Here is a 27,448-nt window from a genome sequence, read left to right on the forward strand (position 1 = left end):
GATAAAGCTATAGCATAGAAGTTAGAATGAAGATAACTGAGTTCTAGGTAAAATATCCTAAAAGAAACTGTAGAGACTAAAGTCTGTAATTATATGCATAAAAAATTGAATACATGAGTCTCTTAATAGCCTATTTGTACTAGAGTAAAGCAGCCTAGCAATCTTATCCCTTTGTTTCTAAAGAAAACCTAATTGGCAAAGGAAATTAAAAACCAATAAATCTAATAATAAAACTTATTCCTTTTGATGAGCCCTGTAATAATAAAACGTACTATAATCAACCTATGTATTTAATTTTCACATAATCAAAACCTTAATCCCTTTATAAAAAACATAATCTTCAGAAAGGTGGAAAGGTAAACGAAGTGTTCAAATAAATATAAAATATATGCAACATAAAATATTGCCAAAAACAGCCAACCCTATTTTTATATTGATCTATGTTTCATTGGACTTTGTACAGATTGGGAGACAAGATACAGAGATAAGCATTTCATCTATGTGTCTTTGATCCCACAAGGAAATGGATATTGTTATTTCAATTGCGTCCAAAATTGCAGAGTCCTTGGTGACACCAATAGGCAGAGAATTTGGCTATTTGATTTACTATGATACCAACATGAAAGATCTAAAGGATGAACTTAAACAGCTTTTTGAGATGAAAGATGGGGTGCAAGAATTGGTCAATGCTGCCAAAAGGAATGGTGAAGTTATCAACTCTAATGTTCAAATTTGGCTAACAAGTGTTAACAAGTTAATTCAGAAAGTGTTGCATTTTGAGGAAGAAGTCAACATGAAAAGGCGATTCTTGTACCGGTGGAACATAAGTAGGAAAGCCACTAAGATTACACAAGATGTTCGTCATCTCCAAAAAGAAAGAACATTCAATAATAATGTTGCCCATCCTGCACCTCCACCGATGATATGGTCAACATTCAAAGAAGGTTTTAAGGATTTTAAATCCAGAATGACACATGTGAATAGGGTGATAGAGGTTTTGAAGAATGAAGACGTTAGAATGATTGGGATTTGTGGTATGGGGGGTGTGGGTAAAACCACAATGGTGAAAGAAATCATCAAAAGATTGGCAGGATTGAAAGTATTCGATAATGTTGTGATAGCAGTCGTGTCTCAAAGCCCAAGCATTCGGAAGATTCAATCAGAAATTGCAGAGCAGCTGGGGTTTACATATGACAAGGAGGATACTGAAAGTGGAAGAGCTCGAAGGCTCTACGGAACACTCATGGATATAAGTAAGATCCTGATTGTATTAGATGATGTGTGGACAGAGCTTGATTTTGAGGCTATAGGACTTCCTTCTGGACTTACTCATAAAGGGTGCAAGGTTTTGTTGACCTCACGAAACTTGGAAGTGTGCAACGCAATGGGAAGTCAAGAAATTTTTACAATCCCAGTTTTAACACCAGAGGAATCATGGGAACTCTTCCGTGAAATCATAGGTCAACCCTTGGACTATCCTGATTTGGCGAAACGAGTCATGAATGAGTGTGCAGGTTTACCTATTGCTATTTTAACTGTTGCGAAAGCACTAGAAAATAAGAGGAAGTATGAATGGGATGATGCCCTAAAACAGCTACAAAGTTCAGCTCCTGGAAGCATCTCTTTGATGAATGACAGAGTTTATTCAAGCATACAATGGAGTTATGATAGATTGGAGAGTGATGAAGCGAAGTCATGCCTTTTGCTTTGTTGTTTATTTCCTGAAGATTATGATATTCCAATTGAGTATTTGGTTAGATATGGATGGGGTCGAGGGTATTTTAGTAACACTGATTCAGTGGAAGAAGCAAGAAATAGAGTGCATTCTTTGGTTGACAAACTTCAAAGAAGGTTTTTGTTGCTAGATAGCAAATTGAAAGACCATACCAAGATGCATGACATAGTTCGTGATGTTGCCATACAAATTGCCTCAAGAGATCCACATAGATTTCTAATAAGATGTGATGCTGAAAAGAAAGGGTGGCCAAAGATATACGACCATTACACAACAATCTCACTGATACCAATTAATATTGATGGGATCCCAGTTGGTCTGGATTGTCCAAAACTTGAGCTTCTACACTTAGAAGGTGAACGTTATTCGGAAAATAGCATGGACATCATGTGTAAAGGGATGAAAAAGCTGAAGGTTTTAGCATTGGTAGACGTGCGTGGGATATCAGCCTTGCCAAGTTCACTAGGACTACTGAAGAGCCTTCAAACCTTGTCCCTAAATGGTTGTCTTTTAACAGATATATCTGATGTTATTGGAAGTTTGGAAAATTTAGAGATCCTCAGCTTTCGTGAATGCTTTAACATGTTAGAGTTGCCGAGGGAAATTGGACTTCTTAAACATTTAAGGTTGTTAGATATCACAGGTTGTGATAGTCTTCAGAAGATTCCACATGGTCTCTTATCAAGCTTATCTAGTCTTGAAGAGTTGTATATGGAAAATAGTTTTGGCAAATGGGAACAATCAGCAGCAGAAAGCGAAGATAAGAGGATGGCAAGCCTTGTTGAGGTGATGTCTTTGTCTAATCATTTGAAGGTTTTAGTCATAGATATACCCGATTTCAACTTCTTTCCAAAAGACTTTTACTTGACAATCCAGACAACAATAAGATTCCACATATCCAACAGAAAGTTTCAATCATCGATTATAGCACGTATTCCATCTACAAGAACAGGTTGTTATGCATTTGAAAATAAGTTGGATATTGTTAGCAGTGATGCAACGGAATTCATGGAGATTCAAACTGTTCGACTCTTATTTAAGAAATGTGAAGATTTAATCTTGCAAGAGATTAACAATTTAAAGTATGTCCTCAATGAATTAGACCAAGAGGGATTGCAACACTTAAAAGTTTTAAGAATTTGGGACTGCCCTGAGATAGAATACCTTGTAAATGGAGCAAGTTGGACTCAACAAACAGCCTTCCCTCTCATCCAATCAATCGAACTCATGTGGATGCCCGAGCTAAGAGCGATATGCCACGACCAACTTCCACAGAGCTCTTTTATCAACTTAAGATCTCTTGAATTACATAATTGCCCAGTTTTAAAATATGTATTTTCTCTATTAGTAGCAAGCAACTTGGTTCAACTCCAAAGCTTACTTGTTGCCAACTGTCCCGAAATGAAAGAAATCGTCTCAAAGGAGTGGAGGGAACATGAGACCGCATCGGACATCATAGCTTTCCCTAAATTAACAAATTTGACACTCAATTATCTATCTGATGAATTTGTTGGTTTCTATGAAGCCAACAAGCTATACTCCAACCATGAGGTAACTTATTATTTCGATGCTTGAATAGTATAATTGTTTTGTTAATTGTTTGTGCCTCAATTTTTTATTTTTTATTTGGTTTACTTGCCATGAGGTCTGACTTTAGTTTGACTATTATTTACTCATTTTCTTCCTAAAAACTGAAAATGTTCTCATACTGATAAATGATGAATTTAGTTTACTGCCTTTACAAAAAAAATAAATAAATAAATAAATAAATAATTGAGCATGTGCAGACCACAAAGAAAATCATTCCATAAATTTATATATTTTTTAAAAATTTGGACTCATTTTTGTTAATGGTCTCATTACATAATATATTTAGAAATCTCAAACTATCTAAAGAAGCAACCTGAATTTGTAAAACTTTTGGACTCATTTTTTAAGTTCGTGAAAACTTTCATGTATATATTTTCACCTGAATTGATTGTATTCGAGAAATCAAAGCTATAAACTACAGGTACAAGCTCCAAATTGTTTACTGAAAAATTCTTGCCACGTGGAAGCATTTAGTTTGACTTGCGACCACAAAGTCTATAGCTTTTATATGATTATTATCTAGAAACTGCCTACTCAATATTATTTTAATATTTGGTTTTATTAATATTTTAATATGAAGTCATATTGGTAAGATATTGGCCCACCACAAAAATAATAATAATAATAATTGAGCTTGTTATTAATTTCATTTTTGAGAGGAAAATGTCTGAAGTTGATCTATTAATTAATTAATTAATCTTTTTAGGTAACAACGCCTGAGGATCAAAATGTGGTAGGAACTTCATATGATGAGCATCAATCTTCTAGAAGCTTTGAAAGAGCAGTATTTCCATCAAAGTGCATTTTATGGTTACAAAATCTAGAAGAAGTGAAACTAGAAGATTCCAATGTAGATGTGTTCTTTAATCTGAAAGGCCATATGGTTAGGGATGGGCAGGCAGTTCCAGCATTTTCTCATTTACAAAATTTGTTCATAGGGTATTCTCGATGTCAACACCTTTGGAAGAACATTCCGCGTGGATTCCAGGGCTTCCAAAACTTAAGATATTTAAAAATAGAAGGTAGTGGTGATCTCCAGTATGTGTTCCCACATTCAATTGCCAGGCTACTTGTGAATCTTGAAGAGCTCAACATAGCGCACTGCTGGGAAATGGAAACTATAGTCAGATCTGCAGATGAAAATGAAAAACAGGATCAGACGAGCATGACTTTGTTTCCCAAACTAAATAGTTTTGATCTACACTGGCTTCCGAGTCTTGAGAGTCTTTGTCCTGATGCTTCTACTTCTTTATGGTCAGCCGCCAAAGTTATGTCTGTGAAAAGATGCTACAAACTGAAGACATTGGCTTCAGTAATTCCACAGATAAAAAAGTTGGAGAAAGATTCAACAGCTCATCACGAAGATGAAGACGAAGGTATTTCATCAGGATCATGTGGATGTACACCTTATTCATGTGGCCCAATGACCAAACCAACTTCAAGAAGAAATATTGTTCAAATATTGCCACGTCCAGTCAATCAAGAGGTAAGCATTTCAATTTATTTCTATGAACCTCTACCCTAGAGCTACAATTGAGAATGACAATTGACATTGCCATATTGAAATTATATAAATTATATACGGTTTACTCAATTGATGTTTGATTTTCTAGGTTGCACCAACAAATCTTGATCAAGACTCAAACAATTACGATAATCTAGAACGTCTTTCTGTACAATCTTGTGAGTCATTGGAAGTTGTTTTCCAACTCAAGGGACCAAAGGCTGTGGAAAGCCACAATGTTAAAGCATTCAATAAGTTGTGTTACTTGCTATTAGACGAATTGCCAAGTTTAATGCACGTATGGGAAACGGGCGGTTCACCTCATATCACAGGCTTTGGAAACTTAACATTCTTAAGTGTATCCCACTGTGGCAGTTTGCGATATTTGTTCTTGTCAACTGTAGCCAAGCTCCTTATCAGTTTAAAGGACTTAAAAGTTGGGAATTGTGAGAAGATTGAACAAGTTATTGCAGAAGCAGATACTGAATGTGTTGACCAAGAAATTACATTTCGTCAACTGAATTCCATAACGCTTGAAGATCTACCAAACCTCATTTGTTTCTCTATTGAAGCTTATACTTTGAAGTTTCCATGTTTGAGGGAATTGAAGGTTATAAGATGTCCAGATTTAAGGACATTTGGTTCTAAGGTTGTCAACGCACATTCTTTAATCAAAATACAGACAGTGTTCGGAAAGTCTGAGTGGATGGGGGACCTCAATAGCACTATATAGGGAACATTCATGAAAAAAGGTATGCTCTTGAATGTTTACTGGTGTTTAATCAATAATATAACAATAAAAGTGTTCCTTTTTCAAACCTGATTGCATCTCAATAATACACATTCTTTTCTTTTGAATACAGGGAAACACAGAGAAGTGCAGAGGTGAGTATATATATGTAAACTTCTATGTTAAGGGAACATTGACAGGACCCGACCCAATTTCCACTTTGGAATTCGAGCCAAGTCCTGTGCGTGTCCGACACCTGGCGAATGTCGGGCACAAATGACCTTTTTATCCTTCTTACTTTAATTTCTCCTTAAATTTCCCTTAGACTTCTGCCGAAAATTCGGCAGAGTCTCCTCTATATTTTGCTCAATCCCAAATTTTTTTTTTGTCTCCTGTCAAACAATCTCAAATAATTCACCCAACAGCCAGAATGTTTCCAGTAATCAAATCAATTCTAATCACCAAAATTTTCAACTGGATATCAGAGCATATTCTCAAGTTCTCAAGGTTTAAAGGATTTTCTACAACTCTACCTTACTTGGTGGTGCGGAAGCTATGACTGGCCCGGTGGCGGATCCCGCGTGCCTCTATGGCATAATCGATCTGATATAAAGATATTACTGCAGATGGTCCGAGCTACTTCGACCCCTGGAAGGTCTCCTTTACACTTCTGCCGAGCTCCTGATGCCTGATTATCCCGATAGATTAAATTAATAAACTGCTGAATAAAACGAAATTCAACTAAACACCCTGCCCCCGGCTCCTAGAAATACAAACACTTAATCAAGTTATTCTTATGCCCGCCTTAGCTTTTTTTTTTTTTTTTTTTTTACAGTTAGGTCGGCCTCGAGAGACCCAAAACCTCGATAAGCGATGAACAGCTCGATCGGCCGATCCGGGACCCCGTGGGTCCACGGTCTCCGATGGTCAATCTGAGCTTCCCGAAGGGTTTCTCATACCACGGGAACCCTGTTCTGCGAATTTGGTCCGAATCGGACGGTCGGATTGGCCAAAATCGCGTTATCGCTTAAAACCCTAACCCTAGCCAGAGGGTTCTCGATTCCGGAGTATCCGGGACTCCGATTCGCGATCCGTCGAATCCTACGAGATCCTGAAATCACGTAGACCGACATATCCAAAATTCAGCGCGATCGAACGGTTAACTGACACTGCACCCACGGATCGCGCGATATGGAAAAATCCGTTCGGGGCTCAAACGGACTCCGAATTGAGATCCGCGAAATCCCACGCGCTCGTGACGACACGAGGACCTCAGAACTGGCCAGAGCCGTGTCACCACCCCGCCACACGCGCGGCCAGATTGGGTGTCCAAAGCGATTCGGGTGTGCCAAAAAATCGTGGAACCGAGGCTCCAAACTCCTACCCTAGGTAAAACACCCTATTTGGAGTCACTTTTGTTCTTGGACTACCCCCAAAAAGTGACCGGAAATAGTAGTTTCGAAGGGCCAAATTTTCGGCCAAACTTGAAGTCGAAAATCGAGTGATCTAGAGATTGAATCAATCTAAACCCAGCCAACCAGCAGATAGAGCACGAGAAATAGATGAAAATCCATACCTCACTCGACTGATTTGGTTGAGAAATGGAGGAGATCGAGCGACTGGAAGTTCGAGCGACACCGATCGGAATTTTCCCAGTTTCCGGCCAAATTCTGATTTCCCCCGGTCGGCGACAGGTCGGGGATGATCGGCGGTTGAGCTGCGAGTCGGACGGGATTGGTGCCGGAGATCGGGTCGCGGTATGGTGGCGGCTAGGTCGGCTGGAAGGGGAGGGGGTCGGGTCGGCTGTGTAGTCGGGAGAGAGGAGAGAGAATGACGCGGGGAGAGAGAAAAACAGGGATAAAAATCTGACTTTGACCAAATTACCATTTTGCCCTTCGCGGTTTTTAGACCATAACTTCTTCGTTACAGCTCCGATTCGGGTCTACTCCGTGTCTACGAACTCCTTTCGCTGCGCTCTTCGCAATGGCGCAAGCGAAATTCCCAAATTCTTTTTCGATTAAAAAGTCAGATTTTCCCCCATTAAAATATGCAAGGGCAATTTGGTCATTTTGCTAAAAGATATTTTCTTTACTTTTTAGATATTTTCTTCCTTTTCTAGATATTTTGTTTTGGGTTCTTACAACACTGATGTTTGCATATCTTACCATAAAAAAAAAATGCCATATTAACGAAAAAATTAAATTGAGTTAGCAAGATCAAATTACAATTTTAATGATATAAACAAAAATAAATAAATAAATAAATAAAGTGTGAGAATCTTTAAGCTTCGATTTGACAATAAATTACAATGTATTTCATGTTTGTTTGAGGTTTTTTTTAATTCAAGTGTTCTATCATTGCGAGATAGTAGACGTAAACAAAACAAACAACCTAATTTTGGTGTGGTATCTCATTAGAACATCTCCAATGGGCTCCTCCCTAGATGAGATTCTAAGTTAAAATTTAGAGTGAATTTCAAGAACCCAACTCCAAATATGCTCCTGTCTTGATCTTAAAATAAGGAGACCCCTGGGTGCTCTAAAATATGAGATAGAAATGTACACTTATATCTGTACATCGTTCTCTTCACACCCTTTCTCTTGTTGAACAAAATACTCCTTGCAAGCCAAATCGCACAAAGGAAATCATTAAGACGAGATTTATAGACGGCTAGGATTTACGTTAACTGGGTTTTTGATAGATTTCTTTAATGTATTTTGCATCTCCATGTGATGATATATAGGAATTGAAGGAACTTTTCTGTTTTTAGTGATATGATCATGCTGTTGTTTTGTTAAATTATATTGATAGGAATATTGGTCAGCATGGTCACATTCTTTACGGATTTGTGGGACTAAGTGATGATAGCATAATTCAATTTTCTCTAGCTAGTTTCTGATCTAAGTATCTCAAAATATGTTGTTCTACAGTTTCTTCAGTTAAAAAAAACCCTAGGCAGAGTATTTAGAGCCTTCTGAAATTTGATTTTTGTAGATTAGTCTAGAGATTTATGAATGTTGTAGCTTTCTGCATCATTATCAAAAACACTCTGAGGCTCCTTTTAAGTCCCAAGTTGACGATTCTCACATTTAGTGCATTGGATGAACACTTTCAATGTGGTGTAATTTATTGCGTTTATTCCATTTTATTATTTTTCTAGTTTAATATTGTTTCCCTCTTTTCAGCACATTGATGAGGAGGTTTGAGTTCTGCTCTGAAGAATTTTATGAGGATGTGCATACAGACTCTACAAAGTGAGTTCTTGAAGTTTGGGATAGCAAGTTGCAATTTCACATCTCTAACCTCATCAATTCTTGAGAAACAATCCCATTTCAATTCCAAGTGTTGAAGTGTATTATAATTCATGTATTGGATTTCATTTGTATATCATTCAAATGTTTGAGCGGATCTGATGGTTCAACTAATACCACATTCAGAAGCACTGATGACAAATTTCCCATCAATGGGGTTAATTTTTCATTCTTCAATTTCCCATCAATGGGATTAATAATTTTTCAATGTCACCAAAATTAACATATTAAAAAACTTTGGTTGATCACTTGGTGTCAAGATTTCAGAGAGACAGGCTAGCAGCCCACACTTAGTATGTATGGAGTTTTATCACAAAAGATCTCGGTACTATTAATAGTAGAACCACTTAATATATATTTTATTTTATTTTTGTCAAGATTCTAATGTGGGATTTTTTACATGGGTCATGCTAGGAAGACCAATTTTAAATGTCAACTTGTGTACCATCTCTCTAATTATAAAGTAACTGTTTTTATTGTCCCAAATCCAATTATCATAAGGTTGCCTTGCACACCGTATTTGCTATTTTATTCTCACTTGGCTTCCAAAATAAAAGTGTTTTGGAAGATGTGTGATTTGGAATGTTAAATCCTCCAAAATCACTAGTTAATTAATTTCCTTTTTATATTGATGGCAAGTGAATCGAACAATGGGGGTGGTGATAGGGATTTTAATACATGTGCAAACAGGGTTAAAATCACATAAAATACTTGCAAGAATACAAGGCTATTGTAGTATAGATGCTCATGCAAGGTCGTTTTCCTCAAGGACTAATTAGCAATTTAAGTAAAAACAAATTCCAAATGACTACTTAAAATAAAAGGTCAAGAAAGATGATTATGAATTTGGTTGATTCTTAAAAAAAAATATGATTGAAGGAAAGAGTTTTGAATATCAATTTATAAAAGCACTAGGGTTTCACCATCACCTAGCAATCCTATGAACTTTTACCAATTTCTTATGATTTGCACATGCCACTTTGAAGGTTAGGTTTTCCTAATGTATATTCTACTTGGAACCTCCAACACAGAACGTATATCCAACATGCAACCCGTCCGGATGTTCGGATCAAATCTGAACATGAAAGACTCATTAAGTTTTATGAAAACCCTTTGAAAAACCATGCAACCCTTAAGACGTGGTGTTCATCTTAAGTGAAATTACAATTATTAATCACAAGAAGCTAGCATCAATTTCAGGGAACCTTCCGACCAAAATTGCATCCAATTACTTTTCTAAAGATCCTAATGGGGATCAGGCATTAAGGCAATTAGATAGTTTAAAACAGTGATTAACAATTCAAGTAGGCATGCACTCATCATAAGCAATTAAATAAAAATCCCATATTCATGCTAAGGTTCAAGGCTTCACCCTAGCAAAAGAAATTTAGTTACGCATACTCATAATTGAAATCCAAGAAAATATCATTAAGAAGAAAAGAATGAAAACACCTGAAAGTTGCGAAAGCCCAAAACCCTAACAATTGCTCTCCACAATGCAAAGTTCAAAAGTTCAAAAGAAGTCCTAAATTCCTTGTGAGAAAGAGCTTAAATACCCTTAAAACCTAGCTGCCAATGTACAGCTTTTCTATCCCCACAAGGAAACTAATTAAAATAAAATAATACTAGGAAATAAAGTCCAAATTGGAATAGGAGAATCTGCCCAAAATCTGCCCAGCCACGTTTTGGCCCCAAATCTCCTCCAAATCTGGCCCAAGATAGCTTGTTTTAAAGATAAAAATGTTCTGAACACTTCTCTAGAAGGCCACGAACCCATCCGAGGTCATCTTGTGCTCCAAAAACGCAATAAAAGCCCAACACGTCACTATTCCAGCACCGTGCACTGCTCCTTTATTTTATTGCCAGAAAATAACCGCTTGGAAGAAAACTCTGAAATTTTGATACGATCAAGCTAAGTGACTCAAGAACGTCCTCCAACTGGAATTACTCCAAAATTCCTCCATTTGATTATGTTTTGCTCCAGAGAGAGTCGAAAGTCCTATATTGGAAATATAATTCAAAGTATCAAAATTCTTCCAAAATATTAACCAAAATATACTAAGAATGAGGTTAAATATATAATATAAAATATGTCCATCAAAATACCCCCAAACTTAGCTTTTGCTTGTCCTCAAGCGAAACAAGACTCAAACAAAAATATAAAAACTTAACAGAATAGACATCTGGCTAACACTTAACCAGGACAAAATTTCCACCTTCAAGTTGCAATCCATAGAAAATTTTAAAAACTAGAACATCCTTTCCATAGATCCAAGTAATCCCACCACAAAGTCTAAGCTATTTAGACTCAATTAGAAAAGAATTCACAAACTTCTTTCGGTGTAAAGTGAACCATTATGGTTATGGAGACTCGACTAAAACCCTTAACTCTCATCCCTTTTATTCATACTTCACACACTCCACACTTTTTTTTTTCTTTCCTTTTTTTTTTAATTTTGTTTTTGTTTTTGTTTTGTTTTGTTTTTTTTGTTTTTTGTTTTTGTTTTTTTTTTTTGTTGTTGTTATAGTAATAGTAGTGGTTGTGCAATGTTGGTTCCCTTAAGCTTTCGATCCAACCGCGTAGCGAGCTTTAGGTCAATGTCTCCCAAACCACTCGGGTTTTAGGGCACTAGGTGTAGAACACCCCTAAGGACTTATTAACTCAAGCTGAAAAGGCTACGAAACCAACTAACCACCCTGCCTCATGCCAAAACTCTATCGTTTGTCTCGAGAATCACTGCTGATTAGGCAGGACTGGCCCGGTTACTAGCAAAGCTTCGGGTGAGGCAATTATTACTTTATAACACATACTAACTTTATTTATATTGAACAGAAATTAAAACACACTTGGACAAAAAGTAAGTATTCCAATCTCACTCCCCAAAAACCATGTTGATGTGATGTGCAAATTTCAAAGTATAATTCATGAATTAGTGTCTAAGCAACAATAAATAGAAAAGACTCTATTGTGGGATTGATCTTCACCATGTCCATTTGTTCTAACGTTTAAAATAATCTATGGATATTAACTTAAAAACGAAAATTTTTAAACAAGACTCAAAAAATGAAAAATATAAAATTTACTTTCCCACCCCCAAACTTAAATCACACTTTGTCCTCAAGGCGTGGAAAATAAACAAAGGAAACAACTAAAGAAGTAATTAGGAGAGAAAAAACAAAAAAAAAATAAAAGAAAAAAGAAAAAGAAAAGACAAGAACATAAAACATAAACAGAAAAAAGTAAAAGAGAAGGAAAAAAAAAAAAATAAATAAAAAGAGAGAGAGAGAACACACCAGGGATGCGGAGGTGATGCTGCGGTGATTCGAACGCAGGACCTGTAGCTCGGATGCAAAGAGCGCTGACCAACAGCCCAAGTCCGCACATGTGTCAAATTATCGCGACAGCTACTATATATACTGGTTTAGCAGCGTTCATGTGTCAATTGAAAAATATTGAATCCCCTTCGTCTAACCTGGAGTCCAGAGCCAAAAAGCTCGCCTTTGGCCATTCGCAACTCAGATTGAAAATCACAAAAGACGCTCTCTTTTTATTTCACTCAGTTTCAACCCATCCATCTCCACCCTCTCCCCTTGTCATCTCTAGCAAGAACTCAAGAGCCTTGGCTATCTTTCAGAGCATAGTCGTGTGGGTTCATCTATGTGAGGGTGCCAAATCCAGAAAACCCTCAACAAAATCAAAATCACCATCAGCTGCGGCTTCGTCGAAGAGACAATCGGATGCTCACCGAGATCCGTCCCAACTCCGACCCCCCCGACTCAGATGAGCTGACCCAGACGGAGTTCAACCCCAACACCACATAGTCTCGCAGTTCCTGAGCTTGGTTAACGGTAAGCTTCGCGTTGTGCTCATAACTGGGTCTCAGTGTGGGTATTTTTGTGTTGAAAGTAATTAAGAACAAAAGTGATTATTGCAGACTTCGTTGCCTTGTTCTGAGATACTCATCTGCGTCTGTTGGAGGATTTCAGCGAGCAAGTCAATCTTCAAGTTGGGAGCAGGTATAATATCGAATCCCTGCATTTTTTTTTTTTGTAGATCTGCATTAATTCATGGGTCTTTCTGGATTGTGAGAATTTCTGCTTATTTGTGTCTTTTGGTTGGTTCTGAGAGGATACTCAGTTGTGTGGTGTCTGGCTATGTGATGTAAACTGAGTTGCAAAAATTAACTTCTCAAAATTATATATATGTGCTGGATCCGCAACAGCTTCCCCCAAACTTGCATCTTCGAGTGAGCTCATCTGAATTGCTTTAACTTCCAGTATAGTGTAGATGTGGTGATGGTAATGTAGACTTGCTGCTGGGTGCATGATTCCAGCTGCTGCTGGGTGCAAGATTCCAGCTGCTACTGGGTGCAAGATTCCAGTATAGGATTTTCTGTTTTTGATGCTTGCTGCTGATGGTTGTGTCCTGCATTGAGTCAATTATGTGTTAGGAATAGAAAGAAAATATAAACAACTAGATAAAGAAAACAACAAATTTCTCTGTTTTTTTGTTTTGAAAATAAAAGAAGTAAAGAGTTTAGAAAAATTGGGTTGCCTCCCAATAAGCGCGCTATTTTAAGTCTGTAGCTAGACTTTGCAGAAGCCTGGTGGTCAAATCACTGGTTCCTTCAGAGTCAAAGACTCGGCTGCAATGTCAAAGGGTGTCTCCATGTAGGGTTTCAGCCTATGACCATTCACCTTGAACGTGTTGCCTTTATCTTCATTAGTGATTTGAACTGCTCCATGAGGAAAAACTTGAGTCACTAGGTAGGGTCCAGTCCAGCGAGATTTTAATTTCCCTGGAAACAACTTGAGCCTTGAACTAAATAACAGAACCTTTTGCCCTGGCTGAAATTCCTTCCGTAAAATTTGACTGTCATGAAATGCCTTAGTTCTTTCCTTGTAGATGCGAGAACTATCATAAGCACCTTGACGAATTTCCTCTAGCTCATTTAACTGCAATTTCCGCTTTTCCCCAGCTGAGTCATATGCAAAATTTAACTCTTTAATGGCCCAGTAAGCTTTATGCTCCAGCTCCATAGGTAGATGACAGGCTTTCCCATAAACAAGTCGGAATGGTGACATCCCAATAGGAGTTTTATAAGCTGTCCTGTATGCCCACAAAGCATCATTTAGTTTGAAACTCCAATCCTTGCGTGTAGAGCTCACTGTTTTCTCCAAAATACGTTTTATTTCTCTGTTTGAAACTTCAACTTGACCAGATGTCTGTGGGTGGTATGGTGTAGCCACGCGATGATTAATCCCATATTTTGCCAGTAGGTTAGCAAATGGTTTATTAATAAAATGCTTCCCCCCATCACTAAGAATAACACGCGGAATTCCAAAACGTGGAAATATAACCCCCTGGAGGAACTTCAGGACCACTGATCCTTGATTAGTTTGTGCTGCAATGGCCTCGACCCACTTTGAAACATATTCCACAGCCACTAAAATATATTGGTGCCCGTTAGAAGATGGGAATGGTCCCATGAAATCAATACCCCAAACATCAAATAGTTCAACAATTAAGATACTTTGCTGGGGCATCTCATTCCTTCTGGATTGATTGCCGACCCTTTGACACCTATCACATGCCTTGCACCAATTCTGTGAATCTCTAAAAAGTGTTGGCCAAAATAACCCACTCTGTAGGATTTTCTCTGCTGTCCTTTTCTGCCCAAAATGTCCTCCACAAGCGTAGTGATGAGCAAACTTTAAAACACTTTCCTGTTCAGCCTCCGGAATACACCTGCGAATAATCTGGTCTGCACAATACTTGTATAAGTACGGTTCATCCCAGAAATAGTGCTTTACATCAAATAAAAACTTCTTTTTCTGCTGGTAGGAAAAATCTGGATGCACCACACCCTTAGCCAAATAATTGACAATATCTGCAAACCAAGGTGTGTCAATTTTGACAGCAAATAGCTGTTCATTTGGGAAACTTTCACTCAATGGTAGAGAATCTGCCTCTGTAGCTGCTGGAATAATTAATCTAGATAAATGATCAGCCACAACATTCTCACTGCCCTTCTTGTCTTGAATCTCTAAGTCAAATTCTTGAAGTAAAAGAACCCAACGAATCAATCTAGGCTTTGCATCCTTCTTAGACAACAAGTATTTTAGTGCAGCATGATCCGTATAGACAATTATTTTAGCCCCAACCAAATAAGACCGAAATTTCTCTAGTGCGAACACAACTGCCAACAATTCCTTCTCTGTAGTTGCATAGTTAAGCTGTGCATCATTGAGAGTACGACTTGCATAATAGATGACATGGGGAAGCTTATCTTTTCGCTGCCCTAAAACTGCCCCGACAGCATAATCTGACGCATCACACATTAGTTCAAGGCTACAAGGGTTAAAATCACATAAAATACTTGCAAGAATACAAGGCTATTGTAGTATAGATGCTCATGCAAGGTTGTTTTCCTCAAGGACTAATTAGCAATTTAAGTAAAAACAAATTCCAAATAACTATTTAAAATAAAAGGTCAAGAAAGATGATTATGAATTTGGTTGATTCTAAAAACAAATACAATTGAAGGAAAGAGTTGTGAATATCAATTTATAAAAGCACTAGAGTTTCACCATCACCTAGCAATCCTATGAACTTTTACCAATTACTTATGATTTGCACATGCCACTTTGAAGGTTAGGTTTTCCTAATGTATATTCTACTTGGAACCTCCAACACAAAACGTATATCCAACATGCAACCCGTCCGGACGTTCGGATCAAATCTGAACATGAAAGACTCATTAAGTTTTATGAAAACCCTTTGAAAAACCATGCAACCCTTAAGACGTGGTGTTCATCTTAAGTGAAATTACAATTATTAATCACAAGAAGCTAGCATCAATTTCAGGGAACCTTCCGACCAAAATTGCATCCAATTACTTTTCTAAAGATCCTAATGGTGATCAGGCATTAAGGCAATTAGATAGTTTAAAACAGTGATTAACAATTCAAGTAGGCATGCACTCATCATAAGCAATTAAATAAAAATCACATATTCATGCTAAGGTTCAAGGCTTCACCCTAGCAAAAGAAATTTAGTTACGCATACTCATAATTGAAATCCAAGAAAATATCATTAAGAAGAAAAGAACGAAAACACCTGAAAGTTGTGAAAACCCAAAACCCTAGCAATTGCTCTCCACAATGCAAAGTTCAAAAGTCAAAAAGAAGTCCATAATTCCTTGTGAGAAAGAGCTTAAATACCCCTTAAAACCTAGTTGCCAATGTACAGCTTTTCCATCCCCACAAGGAAACTAATTAAAATAAAATAAAACTAGGAAATAAAGTCCAAATTGGAATAGGAGAATCTGCCCAAAATCTGCCCAGCCACGTTTTTGCCCCAAATCTCCTCCAAATCTGGCCCAAGATAGCTTGTTTTAAAGATAAAAATGTTTTGAACACTTCTCTAGAAGGCCACGAACCCATTCGAGGTCATCTTGTGCTCCAAAAATGCATTGAAAGCCCAACACGTCACTATTCCAGCACCGCGCACTGCTCCTTTATTTTATTGCCAGAAAATAACCGCTTGGAAGAAAACTCTAAAATTTTGATACGATCAAGCTAAGTGACACAAGAACGTCCTCCAACTGGAATTACTCCAAAATTCCTCCATTTGATTATGTTTTGCTCCAGAGAGAGTCGAAAGTCCTATATTGGAAATATAATTTAAAGTATCAAAATTTTTCCAAAATATTAACCAAAATATACTAAGAATAAGGTTAAATATATAATATAAAATATGTCCATCAGGTGGGTATGCCAGTTTGGCTTCCCTAGGGCTGATTGAAGCTTAATGTTGTATAAGCATCGAATAGTCATTGTCATGACAATTGAGCATGAGGCCCACAGAGGCAATGGGTTTCTCATAGAAACCATAAGGGTCTGCTTGTATTTATACTGGTAAGATCTGAGATAAATGTTCCAAGTGTTGAAGAATATAAAAAGGAAAATATTAGAGAGACCAAATTTAGATACTAACTTGTGCACTATCTTTCTAATAAAGCGTAGGACCCATTATATTGGCCGTCTTCACCTCTATTAGAGAGATGATACACAAGTTGGTATCTAAAATTGGTCTTCCTAACATGACCCAAAAAGGAAAATTAAAATCATATATAGTTTTTACTTTCCTTTAATGTTTGACACCATCTTTTAAATTATGAAAAACAAATTGAAAGCTCACATTTAGTTATATTTCCATACACCTCCCTTTTCCTGTGTGCAAAATTTTTATGGAAGATTGTATTTTCTACCAAAAACAAAATCAGAGCCTCTCTTCACTATAAATCTAGAGCATTTCTCCATTCTCAGATCACCTCTTTGGGCTTCTATTGAATTGAGAAATCGGTTTGATTGTCCATCTTTTTGATATAATAATATATTTGATAATATATATTTTTGATATATAGATATATATAATATATAAGGCACGTGCATTTGATGTCTTCTCTCCTTTGTTTTGCCTTGTTGCCTCCATTCTTCCTTGTTTAGGCGTTATAACTCTTTCTTTCTTTTTTTTTCTTTTTGGTTAATACTAGAGGATTAGGCGAGGTTAGCTCCCCAATGTTGTTAACTCTCTCGCTATCTCTTTCTCTTCGTGAAAATATATAGGAGTACTTCAGAGAGCATTTCATCGGTACTCTCCACCTCCATACAAGAAAAGGTGCCACTTGTAGCAAGTGAAAATAATCATTCACATAATTTATATAGAGATGTTGCCAATTTCTCATAGGTTTTTTTAGTGACTTACTGGTCTGATTGGTACATAAGAAAATTTTCTCTCTCAAAGATTTAAGGTCCGAAACATCAAATCTTTCAATCATAGGTTGTTCTGCTGGCTTAGGGCCTTGACCAGTCACTCTCACATAATCGTTTTACACAAGTTCAAGCAAAGACAAAAAGAGTGCTGACGACGATGATTGGAGATATTTGGTCTCATTTGAACTTTGCGAATATTTTTCTAAGGATACAGATATTGAGATGGTAAGTTTTTCTCTTTTTTTTAAAAAAAAATAAATAAATTAAATATTCTTGAAAGAGATAAAGATAAAGATAAAGGAAATATATGAAAATGTCAGCGATGAAGGACGGTAGGGGAACGATGGTAGGAGGGAGGTGGAAGGATGTGTACGGACTATTGTAGAAAATGAAAACTAAAAACTAACAATAACTTTAAGTTATTTTTTATTTTCTAGTTTTAAATTTGTTTCATTTTCATTCTTTCACTATGCAATCTTGGTTTATCTATGCCTAGGCTGGGACGAGGGGATTACAAGATCAGCACCACAGAATAGAAAATGGAATAAGTCTTCATATATTGTTGAATGTAGCAATCATATTTTAGAGGTGAATTGAGGACGTGAGCATTCTTAATTAATTAAGGAGATTTATTTTCTTAATTAGTTAAGGGATTTACTTTCTTATTTTATATAATTGATTATCATTGTATACTTAAGAGATATAATTCTAATTGATTACTATATCTATTTCGTTGTAAAGCACCCTTGTAAATTGTCACGACCCAATTTGAACATAAGGAATATTCCCGAATCATGATGTGAGTCATACTATAGTTATAAGAATAAAATACTACAACTATGATATGATGAGAAATAAAGCCAAAAAAAAAATACAAATGTAACACCTCGACCCAATTTTAATTATTCGTTTAAGTTATTTAACTTATTTAATCATGAAATTACAATTTTGGCCCTTGGGATATGGTCATTTTGGTCACTTTTTAATCTGATAGTATTTTGGGGAAATGAATGGCACTATTGCATAGAGCGCATCGATACAAGTTCGTAGACACGTAGTGGGCTCAAATCAGAGTTTTAATCAACATCATATCAAATCATCACTTCTGATGCAGCGAAGCAGCAAGAAGTTGTTGTCCAACTCTATGTCCATTTGTAAATATACAAGTAGTCAACAAGTAGTCATCAAGTAGTGCTCTTTTCCTTGGTCTTTGTGATCTTCCCAACTTTGTGTCCATTTGTTCATGGTTTTGTTATGCTGGTTGATTTTCATTTGTGTTTTCTGGTGGCAGAACTTGCTGTTCTTGAGTTTCTTGTTCAAGTATCATTGGATCTCTAACTATTTCATCTTCCTAAGATTGCGTGCTACTCAAGTCAAAGCTAGGTAATACTAGAATTCTGTTATCTGCACTAGAATTCATTGTGTCTCCATTTTCTATTATAACTTCATCAAAATGGAAATTTTCTTCTTTTGTTGCCTCATTTTTAGATTTTAGAAACACTGCTCTTTGAGTTTCTACAAATCTAGTTGTATTTTGAGGGCAGTAAAATCTATAGCCCTTAGTTCTTTTTGGATAGCCAACAAAATAGCCACTGATTGTTCTTGAATCCAACTTCTTTTCCATAGGATTGTATGATTTTGCTTCAACTTTACAGCCCCACACTTTGAGGTAATTCAAACTTGGTTTTCTTTTAACCCAAACTTCATAAGGATAGCATTTACACATTTAGTAGGTACTCTATTCAATATATAATTTTCCGTTCTCAATGCTTCTCCCCAGAATAACCTAACACTAACTTTGGTGAAAAAATGGTTGTGGTGAAGGTATAGAAATATTCTTCTCCTATGCAGTCCTTTAACTTTCTCTAGATGGGGTGAGATATCAATATGAGTGTTTCTTGACTGCTACAGAAGGGACCTCCATATATATGCATTGCTTAAGTATTTTGCCCATAGAAGACCACTTAAACAAACCCTGATTGCATTAGGATAGAATGTTTTAATCCATGTAGGATTAGGAATCCTCAAAGCTCTAGTTTTCTAATTAAACTGCACTTTAAACTAGAACTGCAAATATTCTAGAGTTCTGTTTCTTGATTAATACTAAACTGCAACTGCTTGATTAGAAGACCATTCTAATATGGTTTATTACAATGTAATTTCTTACACTTGTACCATAGGTTTCCATTCTCTAGACTTGCCTCTGAATCTAAAGAATCTCTGCATGCATATTTCCATAAAAATCAGGAACTTCGACATTAATTCTTCCGCCATTCAAACCCAATGCATGAACCAACTGCTCTTCCAATCCACCTCGATCACTATCACCAGCATTCCAGAATCTCCATATAGGCATCTGTGAATTTCTATCTTTGGAGGGCTTGCACCGCTCTCGACATATCTTCCATTATATGTTGCATCTCAGTCATCTATCTGTGTTGGGCTTAGTTCCTTTGTCCACAACCTCTACCATGACCAATCATGGTGTGGAGGAAGGATTTTCCTAGCCTCCGGTACCAGTTTGATGCAGCGTAGGGTCTATAAGTTGTTGTCTAGTGAACCAACCTGTCCCAAAATACATATAATAAAATGATAAAGCTATAGCATAGAAGTTAGAATGAAGATAACTGAGTTCTAGGTAAAATATCCTAAAAGAAACTGTAGAGACTAAAGTCTGTAATTATATGCATAAAAAATTGAATACATGAGTCTCTTAATAGCCTATTTGTACTAGAGTAAAGCAGCCTAGCAATCTTATCCCTTTGTTTCTAAAGAAAACCTAATTGGCAAAGGAAATTAAAAACCAATAAATCTAATAATAAAACTTATTCCTTTTGATGAGCCCTGTAATAATAAAACGTACTATAATCAACCTATGTATTTAATTTTCACATAATCAAAACCTTAATCCCTTTATAAAAAACATAATCTTCAGAAAGGTGGGAAGGTAAACGAAGTGTTCAAATAAATATAAAATATATGCAACATAAAATTTTGCCAAAAACAGCCAACCCTATTTTTATATTGATCTATGTTTCATTGGACTTTGTACAGATTGGGAGACAAGATACAGAGATAAGCATTTCATCTATGTGTCTTTGATCCCACAAGGAAATGGATATTGTTATTTCAATTGCGTCCAAAATTGCAGAGTCCTTGGTGACACCAATAGGCAGAGAATTTGGCTATTTGATTTACTATGATACCAACATGAAAGATCTAAAGGATGAACTTAAACAGCTTTTTGAGATGAAAGATGGGGTGCAAGAATTGGTCAATGCTGCCAAAAGGAATGGTGAAGTTATCAACTCTGATGTTCAAAGTTGGCTAACAAGTGTTAACAAGTTAATTCAGAAAGTGTTGCATTTTGAGGAAGAAGTCAACATGAAAAGGCGATTCTTGTACCGGTGGAACATAAGTAAGAAAGCCACTAAGATTACACAAGATGTTCGTCATCTCGAAAAAGAAAGAACATTCAATAATAATGTTGCCCATCCTGCACCTCCACCGATGATATGGTCAACATTCAAAGAAGGTTTTAAGGATTTTAAATCCAGAATGACATGTGTGAATAGCGTGATAGAGGTTTTGAAGAATGAAGAAGTTAGAATGATTGGGATTTGTGGTATGGGGGGTGTGGGTAAAACCACAATGGTGAAAGAAATCATCAAAAGATTGGCAGGATTGAAAGTATTCGATAATGTTGTGATAGCAGTCGTGTCTCAAAGCCCAAGCATTCGGAAGATTCAATCAGAAATTGCAGAGCAGCTGGGGTTTACATATGACAAGGAGGATACTGAAAGTGGAAGAGCGCGAAGGCTCCATAGAAGACTCATGGAAATAAGTAGGATCCTGATTGTATTAGATGATGTGTGGACAGAGCTTGATTTTGAGGCTATAGGACTTCCTTCTGGACTTACTCATAAAGGGTGCAAGGTTTTGTTGACCTCACGAAACTTGGAAGTGTGCAACGCAATGGGAAGTCAAGAAATTTTTACAATCCCAGTTTTAACACCAGAGGAATCATGGGAACTCTTCCGTGAAATCATAGGTCAACCCTTGGACTATCCTGATTTGGCGAAACGAGTCATGAATGAGTGTGCAGGTTTACCTATTGCTATTTTAACTGTTGCGAAAGCACTAGAAAATAAGAGGAAGTATGAATGGGATGATGCCCTCAAACAGCTACAAAGTTCAGCTCCTGGAAGCATCTCTTCGATGAATGACAGAGTTTATTCAAGCATACAATGGAGTTATGATAGATTGGAGAGTGATGAAGCGAAGTCATGCCTTTTGCTTTGTTGTTTATTTCCTGAAGATTATGATATTCCAATTGAGTATTTGGTTAGATATGGATGGGGTCGAGGGTATTTTAGTAACACTGATTCAGTGGAAGAAGCAAGAAATAGAGTGCATTCTTTGGTTGACAAACTTCAAAGAAGGTTTTTGTTGCTAGATAGCAAATTGAAAGACCATACCAAGATGCATGACATAGTTCGTGATGTTGCCATACAAATTGCCTCAAGAGATCCACATAGATTTCTAATAAGATGTGATGCTGAAAAGAAAGGGTGGCCAAAGATATACGACCATTACACAACAATCTCACTGATACCAATTAATATTGATGAGATCCCAGTTGGTCTGGATTGTCCAAAACTTGAGCTTCTACACTTAGAAGGTGAACGTTATTCGGAAAATAGCATGGACATCATGTGTAAAGGGATGAAAAAGCTGAAGGTTTTAGCATTGGTAGACGTGCGTGGGATATCAGCCTTGCCAAGTTCACTAGGACTACTGAAGAGCCTTCGAACCTTGTCCCTAAATGGTTGTCTTTTAACAGATATATCTGATGTTATTGGAAGTTTGGAAAATTTAGAGATCCTCAGCTTTCGTGAATGCGTTAACATGTTAGAGTTGCCGAGGGAAATTGGACTTCTTAAACATTTAAGGTTGTTAGATATCACGGATTGTAATCTTCTTCAGAAGATTCCACATGGTCTCTTATCGAGCTTATCTAGTCTTGAAGAGTTGTATATGGAAAATAGTTTTCGCAAATGGGAACAATCAGCAGCAAAAAGCGAAGATAAGAGGATGGCAAGCCTTGTTGAGGTGATGTCTTTGTCTAATCATTTGAAGGTTTTAGTCATAGTTATACCAGATTTCAACTTCTTTCCAAAAGACTTTTACTTGACAATCCAGACAACAATAAGATTCCACATATCCAACAGAACGTTTCAACCATGGATTATAGCACATATTCCATCTACAAGAACAGGTTGTTATGCATTTGAAAATAAGTTGGATATTGTTCGCAGTGATGCAACGGAATTCATGGAGATTCAAACTGTTCAACTCTTATTTAAGAAATGTGAAGATTTAATCTTGCAAGGGATTAAGAATTTAAAGTATGTCCTCAATGAATTAGACCAAGAGGGATTGCAACACTTAAAAGTTTTAAGAATTTCGGGCTGCCCTGAGATAGAATACCTTGTAAATGGAGCAAGTTGGACTCAACAAACAGCCTTCCCTCTCATCCAATCAATCGAACTCATGTGGATGCCCGAGCTAAGAGCGATATGCCACGACCAACTTCCACAGAGCTCTTTTATCAACTTAAGATCTCTTGAATTACATAATTGCCCAGTTTTAAAATATGTATTTTCTCTATTAGTAGCAAGCAACTTGGTTCAACTCCAAAGCTTACTTGTTGCCAACTGTCCCGAAATGAAAGAAATCGTCTCAAAGGAGTGGAGGGAACATGAGACCGCATCGGACATCATAGCTTTCCCTAAATTAACAAATTTGACACTCAATTATCTATCTGATGAATTTGTTGGTTTCTATGAAGCCAACAAGCTATACTCCAACCATGAGGTAACTTATTATTTCGATGCTTGAATAGTATAATTGTTTTGTTAATTGTTTGTGCCTCAATTTTTTATTTTTTATTTGGTTTACTTGCCATGAGGTCTGACTTTAGTTTGACTATTATTTACTCATTTTCTTCCTAAAAACTGAAAATGTTCTCATACTGATAAATGATGAATTTAGTTTACTGCCTTTACAAAAAAATAAATAAATAAATAAATAAATAATTGAGCATGTGCAGACCACAAAGAAAATCATTCCATAAATTTATATATTTTTTAAAAATTTGGACTCATTTTTGTTAATGGTCTCATTACATAATATATTTAGAAATCTCAAACTATCTAAAGAAGCAACCTGAATTTGTAAAACTTTTGGACTCATTTTTTAAGTTCGTGAAAACTTTCATGTATATATTTTCACCTGAATTGATTGTATTCGAGAAATCAAAGCTATAAACTACAGGTACAAGCTCCAAATTGTTTACTGAAAAATTCTTGCCACGTGGAAGCATTTAGTTTGACTTGCGACCACAAAGTCTATAGCTTTTATATGATTATTATCTAGAAACTGCCTACTCAATATTATTTTAATATTTGGTTTTATTAATATTTTAATATGAAGTCATATTGGTAAGATATTGGCCCACCACAAAAATAATAATAATAATAATTGAGCTTGTTATTAATTTCATTTTTGAGAGGAAAATGTCTGAAGTTGATCTATTAATTAATTAATTAATCTTTTTAGGTAACAACGCCTGAGGATCAAAATGTGGTAGGAACTTCATATGATGAGCATCAATCTTCTAGAAGCTTTGAAAGAGCAGTATTTCCATCAAAGTGCATTTTATGGTTACAAAATCTAGAAGAAGTGAAACTAGAAGATTCCAATGTAGATGTGTTCTTTAATCTGAAAGGCCATATGGTTAGGGATGGGCAGGCAGTTCCAGCATTTTCTCATTTACAAAATTTGTTCATAGGGGTTCTCGATGTCAACACCTTTGGAAGAACATTCCGCGTGGATTCCAGGGCTTCCAAAACTTAAGATATTTAAAAATAGAAGATGGTGGTGATCTCCAGTATGTGTTCCCACATTCAATTGCCAGGCTACTTGTGAATCTTGAAGAGCTCAACATAGCGCAATGCTGGGAAATGGAAACTATAGTCAGATCTGCAGATGAAAATGAAAAAGAGGATCAGACGAGCATGACTTTGTTTCCCAAACTAAATAGTTTTGATCTAGACGCGCTTCCGAGTCTTGAGAGTCTTTGTCCTGATGCTTCTACTTCTTTATGTTCAACCGCCAAAGTTATGTCTGTGAAAAGCTGCGACAAACTGAAGACATTGGCTTCAGTAATTCCACAGATAAAAAAGTTGGAGAAAGATTCAACAGCTCATCACGAAGATGAAGACGAAGGTATTTCATCAGGATCATGTGGATGTACACCTTATTCATGTGGCCCAATGACCAAACCAACTTCAAGAAGAAATATTGTTCAAATATTGCCACGTCCAGTCAATCAAGAGGTAAGCATTTCAATTTATTTCTATGAACCTCTACCCTAGAGCTACAATTGAGAATGACAATTGACATTGCCATATTGAAATTATATAAATTATATACGGTTTACTCAATTGATGTTTGATTTTCTAGGTTGCACCAACAAATCTTGATCAAGACTCAAACGATTACGATAATCTAGAACGTCTTTCTGTACAATCTTGTGAGTCATTGGAAGTTGTTTTCCAACTCAAGGGACCAAAGGCTGTGGAAAGCCACAATGTTCAAGCATTCAATAAGTTGTGTTACTTGTTGTTAAACGAATTGCCAAGTTTAATGCACGTATGGGAAACGGGCGGTTCACCTCATATCACAGGCTTTGGAAACTTAACATTCTTAAGTGTATCCCACTGTGGCAGTTTGCGATATTTGTTCTTGTCAACTGTAGCCAAGCTCCTTATCAGTTTAAAGGACTTAAAAGTTGGGAATTGTGAGAAGATTGAACAAGTTATTGCAGAAGCAGATACTGAATGTGTTGACCAAGAAATTACATTTCGTCAACTGAATTCCATAACGCTTGAAGATCTACCAAACCTCATTTGTTTCTCTATTGAAGCTTATACTTTGAAGTTTCCATGTTTGAGGGAATTGAAGGTTATAAGATGTCCAGATTTAAGGACATTTGCTTCTAAGGTTGTCAACGCACATTCTGTAATCAAAGTACAGACAGAGTTGGGAAAGTCTGAGTGGATGGGGGACCTCAATAGCACTATAGGGAACATTCACGAAAAAAGGTATGCTCCTGAATGTTTAGTCAATAATAGAACAATTAAAGTGTTTCTTTTTCAAACCTGATTGCATCTCAATGATACACATTCTTTTCTTTTGAATAGGAGACTGAATTCTAATGAGATAGTAGAGATATGATGTTAACACAGAGAAGTGCAAAGGTGAGTATATATATGTTGCCATCTCCAACTTCTATATTAAGTAAATCTTATTACTAAAAACAATATGCCATATTATGTCATATTAAGGAAAGAATTAAATTGAGTTAGCATGATCAAATTAGATTCTAATGATATAAACAAAAAAAATTACGTGTGAAGATTGTTTAAGCTTTGATTTGACAAGAATTTACAATTTATTTCATATTTGTTTGAGGTTTTTTTAATTCAAGTGTTCTATCATTGCGATATAGTAGACGAAAACAAAACAAACAACCTAATTTTGATGTGGTATCTCGTTAGAGAATCTCCAAACGGCTCCTCCCTAAATGAGATTCTAAGTTAAAATTTAGAGTGAATGTCAGGAACCCAACTCCAAAAATGCTCCTGTCTTGATCCTAAAATAAGGAGACCCATGGGTGCTCTAAAATATGAGAGAGAAATGTACACTTATATTTGTACATCGTTCTCTTCACCCCCTCTCTTTTGTTGAACAAAATACTTCTTCTTGCAAGCCAAATCACACAAAGGAAATCATTAAGACGGGATTTCTAGAGGGCTAGGATTTACGTTAACTGGGTTTCTGATAGGTTTCTTTAATGAATTTTGCATCTCCATCTAATGATATATAGGAATTGAAGGAACTTTTCTGTTTTTAGTGATATGATCATGTTTTTGTTTGGTTAAATTATACTGATAGGAATACTGGTCAGCATGGTCACATTCTTTAAGGATTTGTGGGACTAACTGATGATAGCATAATTCAATTTTCCCTAGCTAGTTTCTGATCTAAGTATCTCAAAATATGAAGTTGTACAGTTTTCTGAAAGTTGTAGCTTTCTGCATCGTTATCAAAAACACTCCGAGGCTCGTTTTAAGTCCCAAGTTGACGATTCTCACATTTAGTGCATTGGATGAACACTTTCAATGCGGTGTAACTTATTTTGTTTATTCGATTTTAGTATAAGCTGATGAGTATTATTTTTCTAGTTTAATATTGTTTCCCTCCTTTCAGCTGAGTTCTGTTCTGAAGAATTTTATGAGGATGTACATACAGAGTGAGTTATTGAAGCATGGAATTCCACATCTCCAACCTCATCAATTCTTGAGAAACAGTTCCATATCAATTCCAAGTGTTGAAGTGTATTATAATTCATGTACTGGATTTCATTTGTATACCAATCAAATGTTAGAGAAGATCTGATGGTTAAAGCATAAGTTCATGTATTTTTTAGAGTTATCAAGGATTGATGTTAAATTCTCTCTTCAAATAAATAGTTCTTGAAGATCCCTCTGCTTCAATTTTTTCGACTTTGTTAGCCGAATATAACATCAAAACAATGTTAACTTTTATTTTAAAGGTTCGTAGGTTTATGGATGGACTGATTTGGAAGCCAAGTGAGAATAAAATAGCAAATACGGTGTACAAGGCAACCATATGATAATTGGATTTGGGACAACAAGAACAGTTACTTTATA

At 36.3% G+C, this 27,448-nt stretch overlaps 3 protein-coding genes and 1 long non-coding RNA gene across 7 annotated transcripts in view; all 4 read left to right on the plus strand.

The window, feature by feature from the left end:
* Positions 1–5,562, plus strand: part of LOC117636033 (probable disease resistance protein At4g27220) — a 12,309-nt gene extending 6,747 nt beyond the window's left edge. Inside the window, exons 3-7 of the mRNA XM_034370461.1 lie at positions 464–2,911; positions 3,011–3,286; positions 4,047–4,208; positions 4,293–4,811; positions 4,939–5,562. Coding sequence (XP_034226352.1) covers positions 524–2,911; positions 3,011–3,286; positions 4,047–4,208; positions 4,293–4,811; positions 4,939–5,562 — 3,969 coding nt within the window. The 5' untranslated portion in view covers positions 464–523. The remainder of the gene's footprint in view (positions 1–463; positions 2,912–3,010; positions 3,287–4,046; positions 4,209–4,292; positions 4,812–4,938) is intronic.
* The window catches only part of LOC117636032 (probable disease resistance protein At4g27220), a 31,837-nt gene extending 22,612 nt beyond the window's left edge, over positions 1–9,225 (plus strand). The window contains exon 5 of the mRNA XM_034370459.1: positions 8,745–9,225. Within this exon, the coding sequence (XP_034226350.1) occupies positions 8,745–8,765 (21 nt within the window). The 3' untranslated portion in view covers positions 8,766–9,225. The remainder of the gene's footprint in view (positions 1–8,744) is intronic.
* A 3,125-nt stretch (positions 9,226–12,350) lies between these two features.
* On the plus strand, positions 12,351–18,248 carry LOC117636117. 4 transcript variants are annotated; one of them, XR_004586997.1, is made up of 5 exons: positions 12,351–12,719; positions 12,806–12,887; positions 17,502–17,553; positions 17,716–17,873; positions 18,145–18,248. It is a non-coding gene; the product is annotated as an uncharacterized LOC117636117 (long non-coding RNA). The 4 variants fall into 4 exon arrangements; XR_004586996.1 differs by lacking the exon at positions 17,502–17,553 and having other exon boundaries at positions 12,353–12,719; XR_004586998.1 differs by lacking the exons at positions 17,502–17,553; positions 17,716–17,873 and having other exon boundaries at positions 12,358–12,719.
* Positions 18,249–18,973: 725 nt separating this feature from the next.
* On the plus strand, positions 18,974–27,002 carry LOC117636116 (probable disease resistance protein At4g27220). Its single transcript, XM_034370583.1, is given in 7 exon segments — positions 18,974–19,031; positions 20,703–23,525; positions 24,270–24,500; positions 24,503–25,048; positions 25,176–25,816; positions 25,916–25,972; positions 26,985–27,002. Coding segments are annotated over 5 exon segments (4,215 nt in total). The 5' UTR covers positions 18,974–19,031; positions 20,703–20,762; the 3' UTR covers positions 25,950–25,972; positions 26,985–27,002.
* Positions 27,003–27,448: the final 446 nt, after the last annotated feature.

Source organism: Prunus dulcis, chromosome 7 (assembly GCF_902201215.1).
Source record: "Prunus dulcis chromosome 7, ALMONDv2, whole genome shotgun sequence".
Lineage (NCBI taxonomy): Eukaryota > Viridiplantae > Streptophyta > Magnoliopsida > Rosales > Rosaceae > Prunus > Prunus dulcis.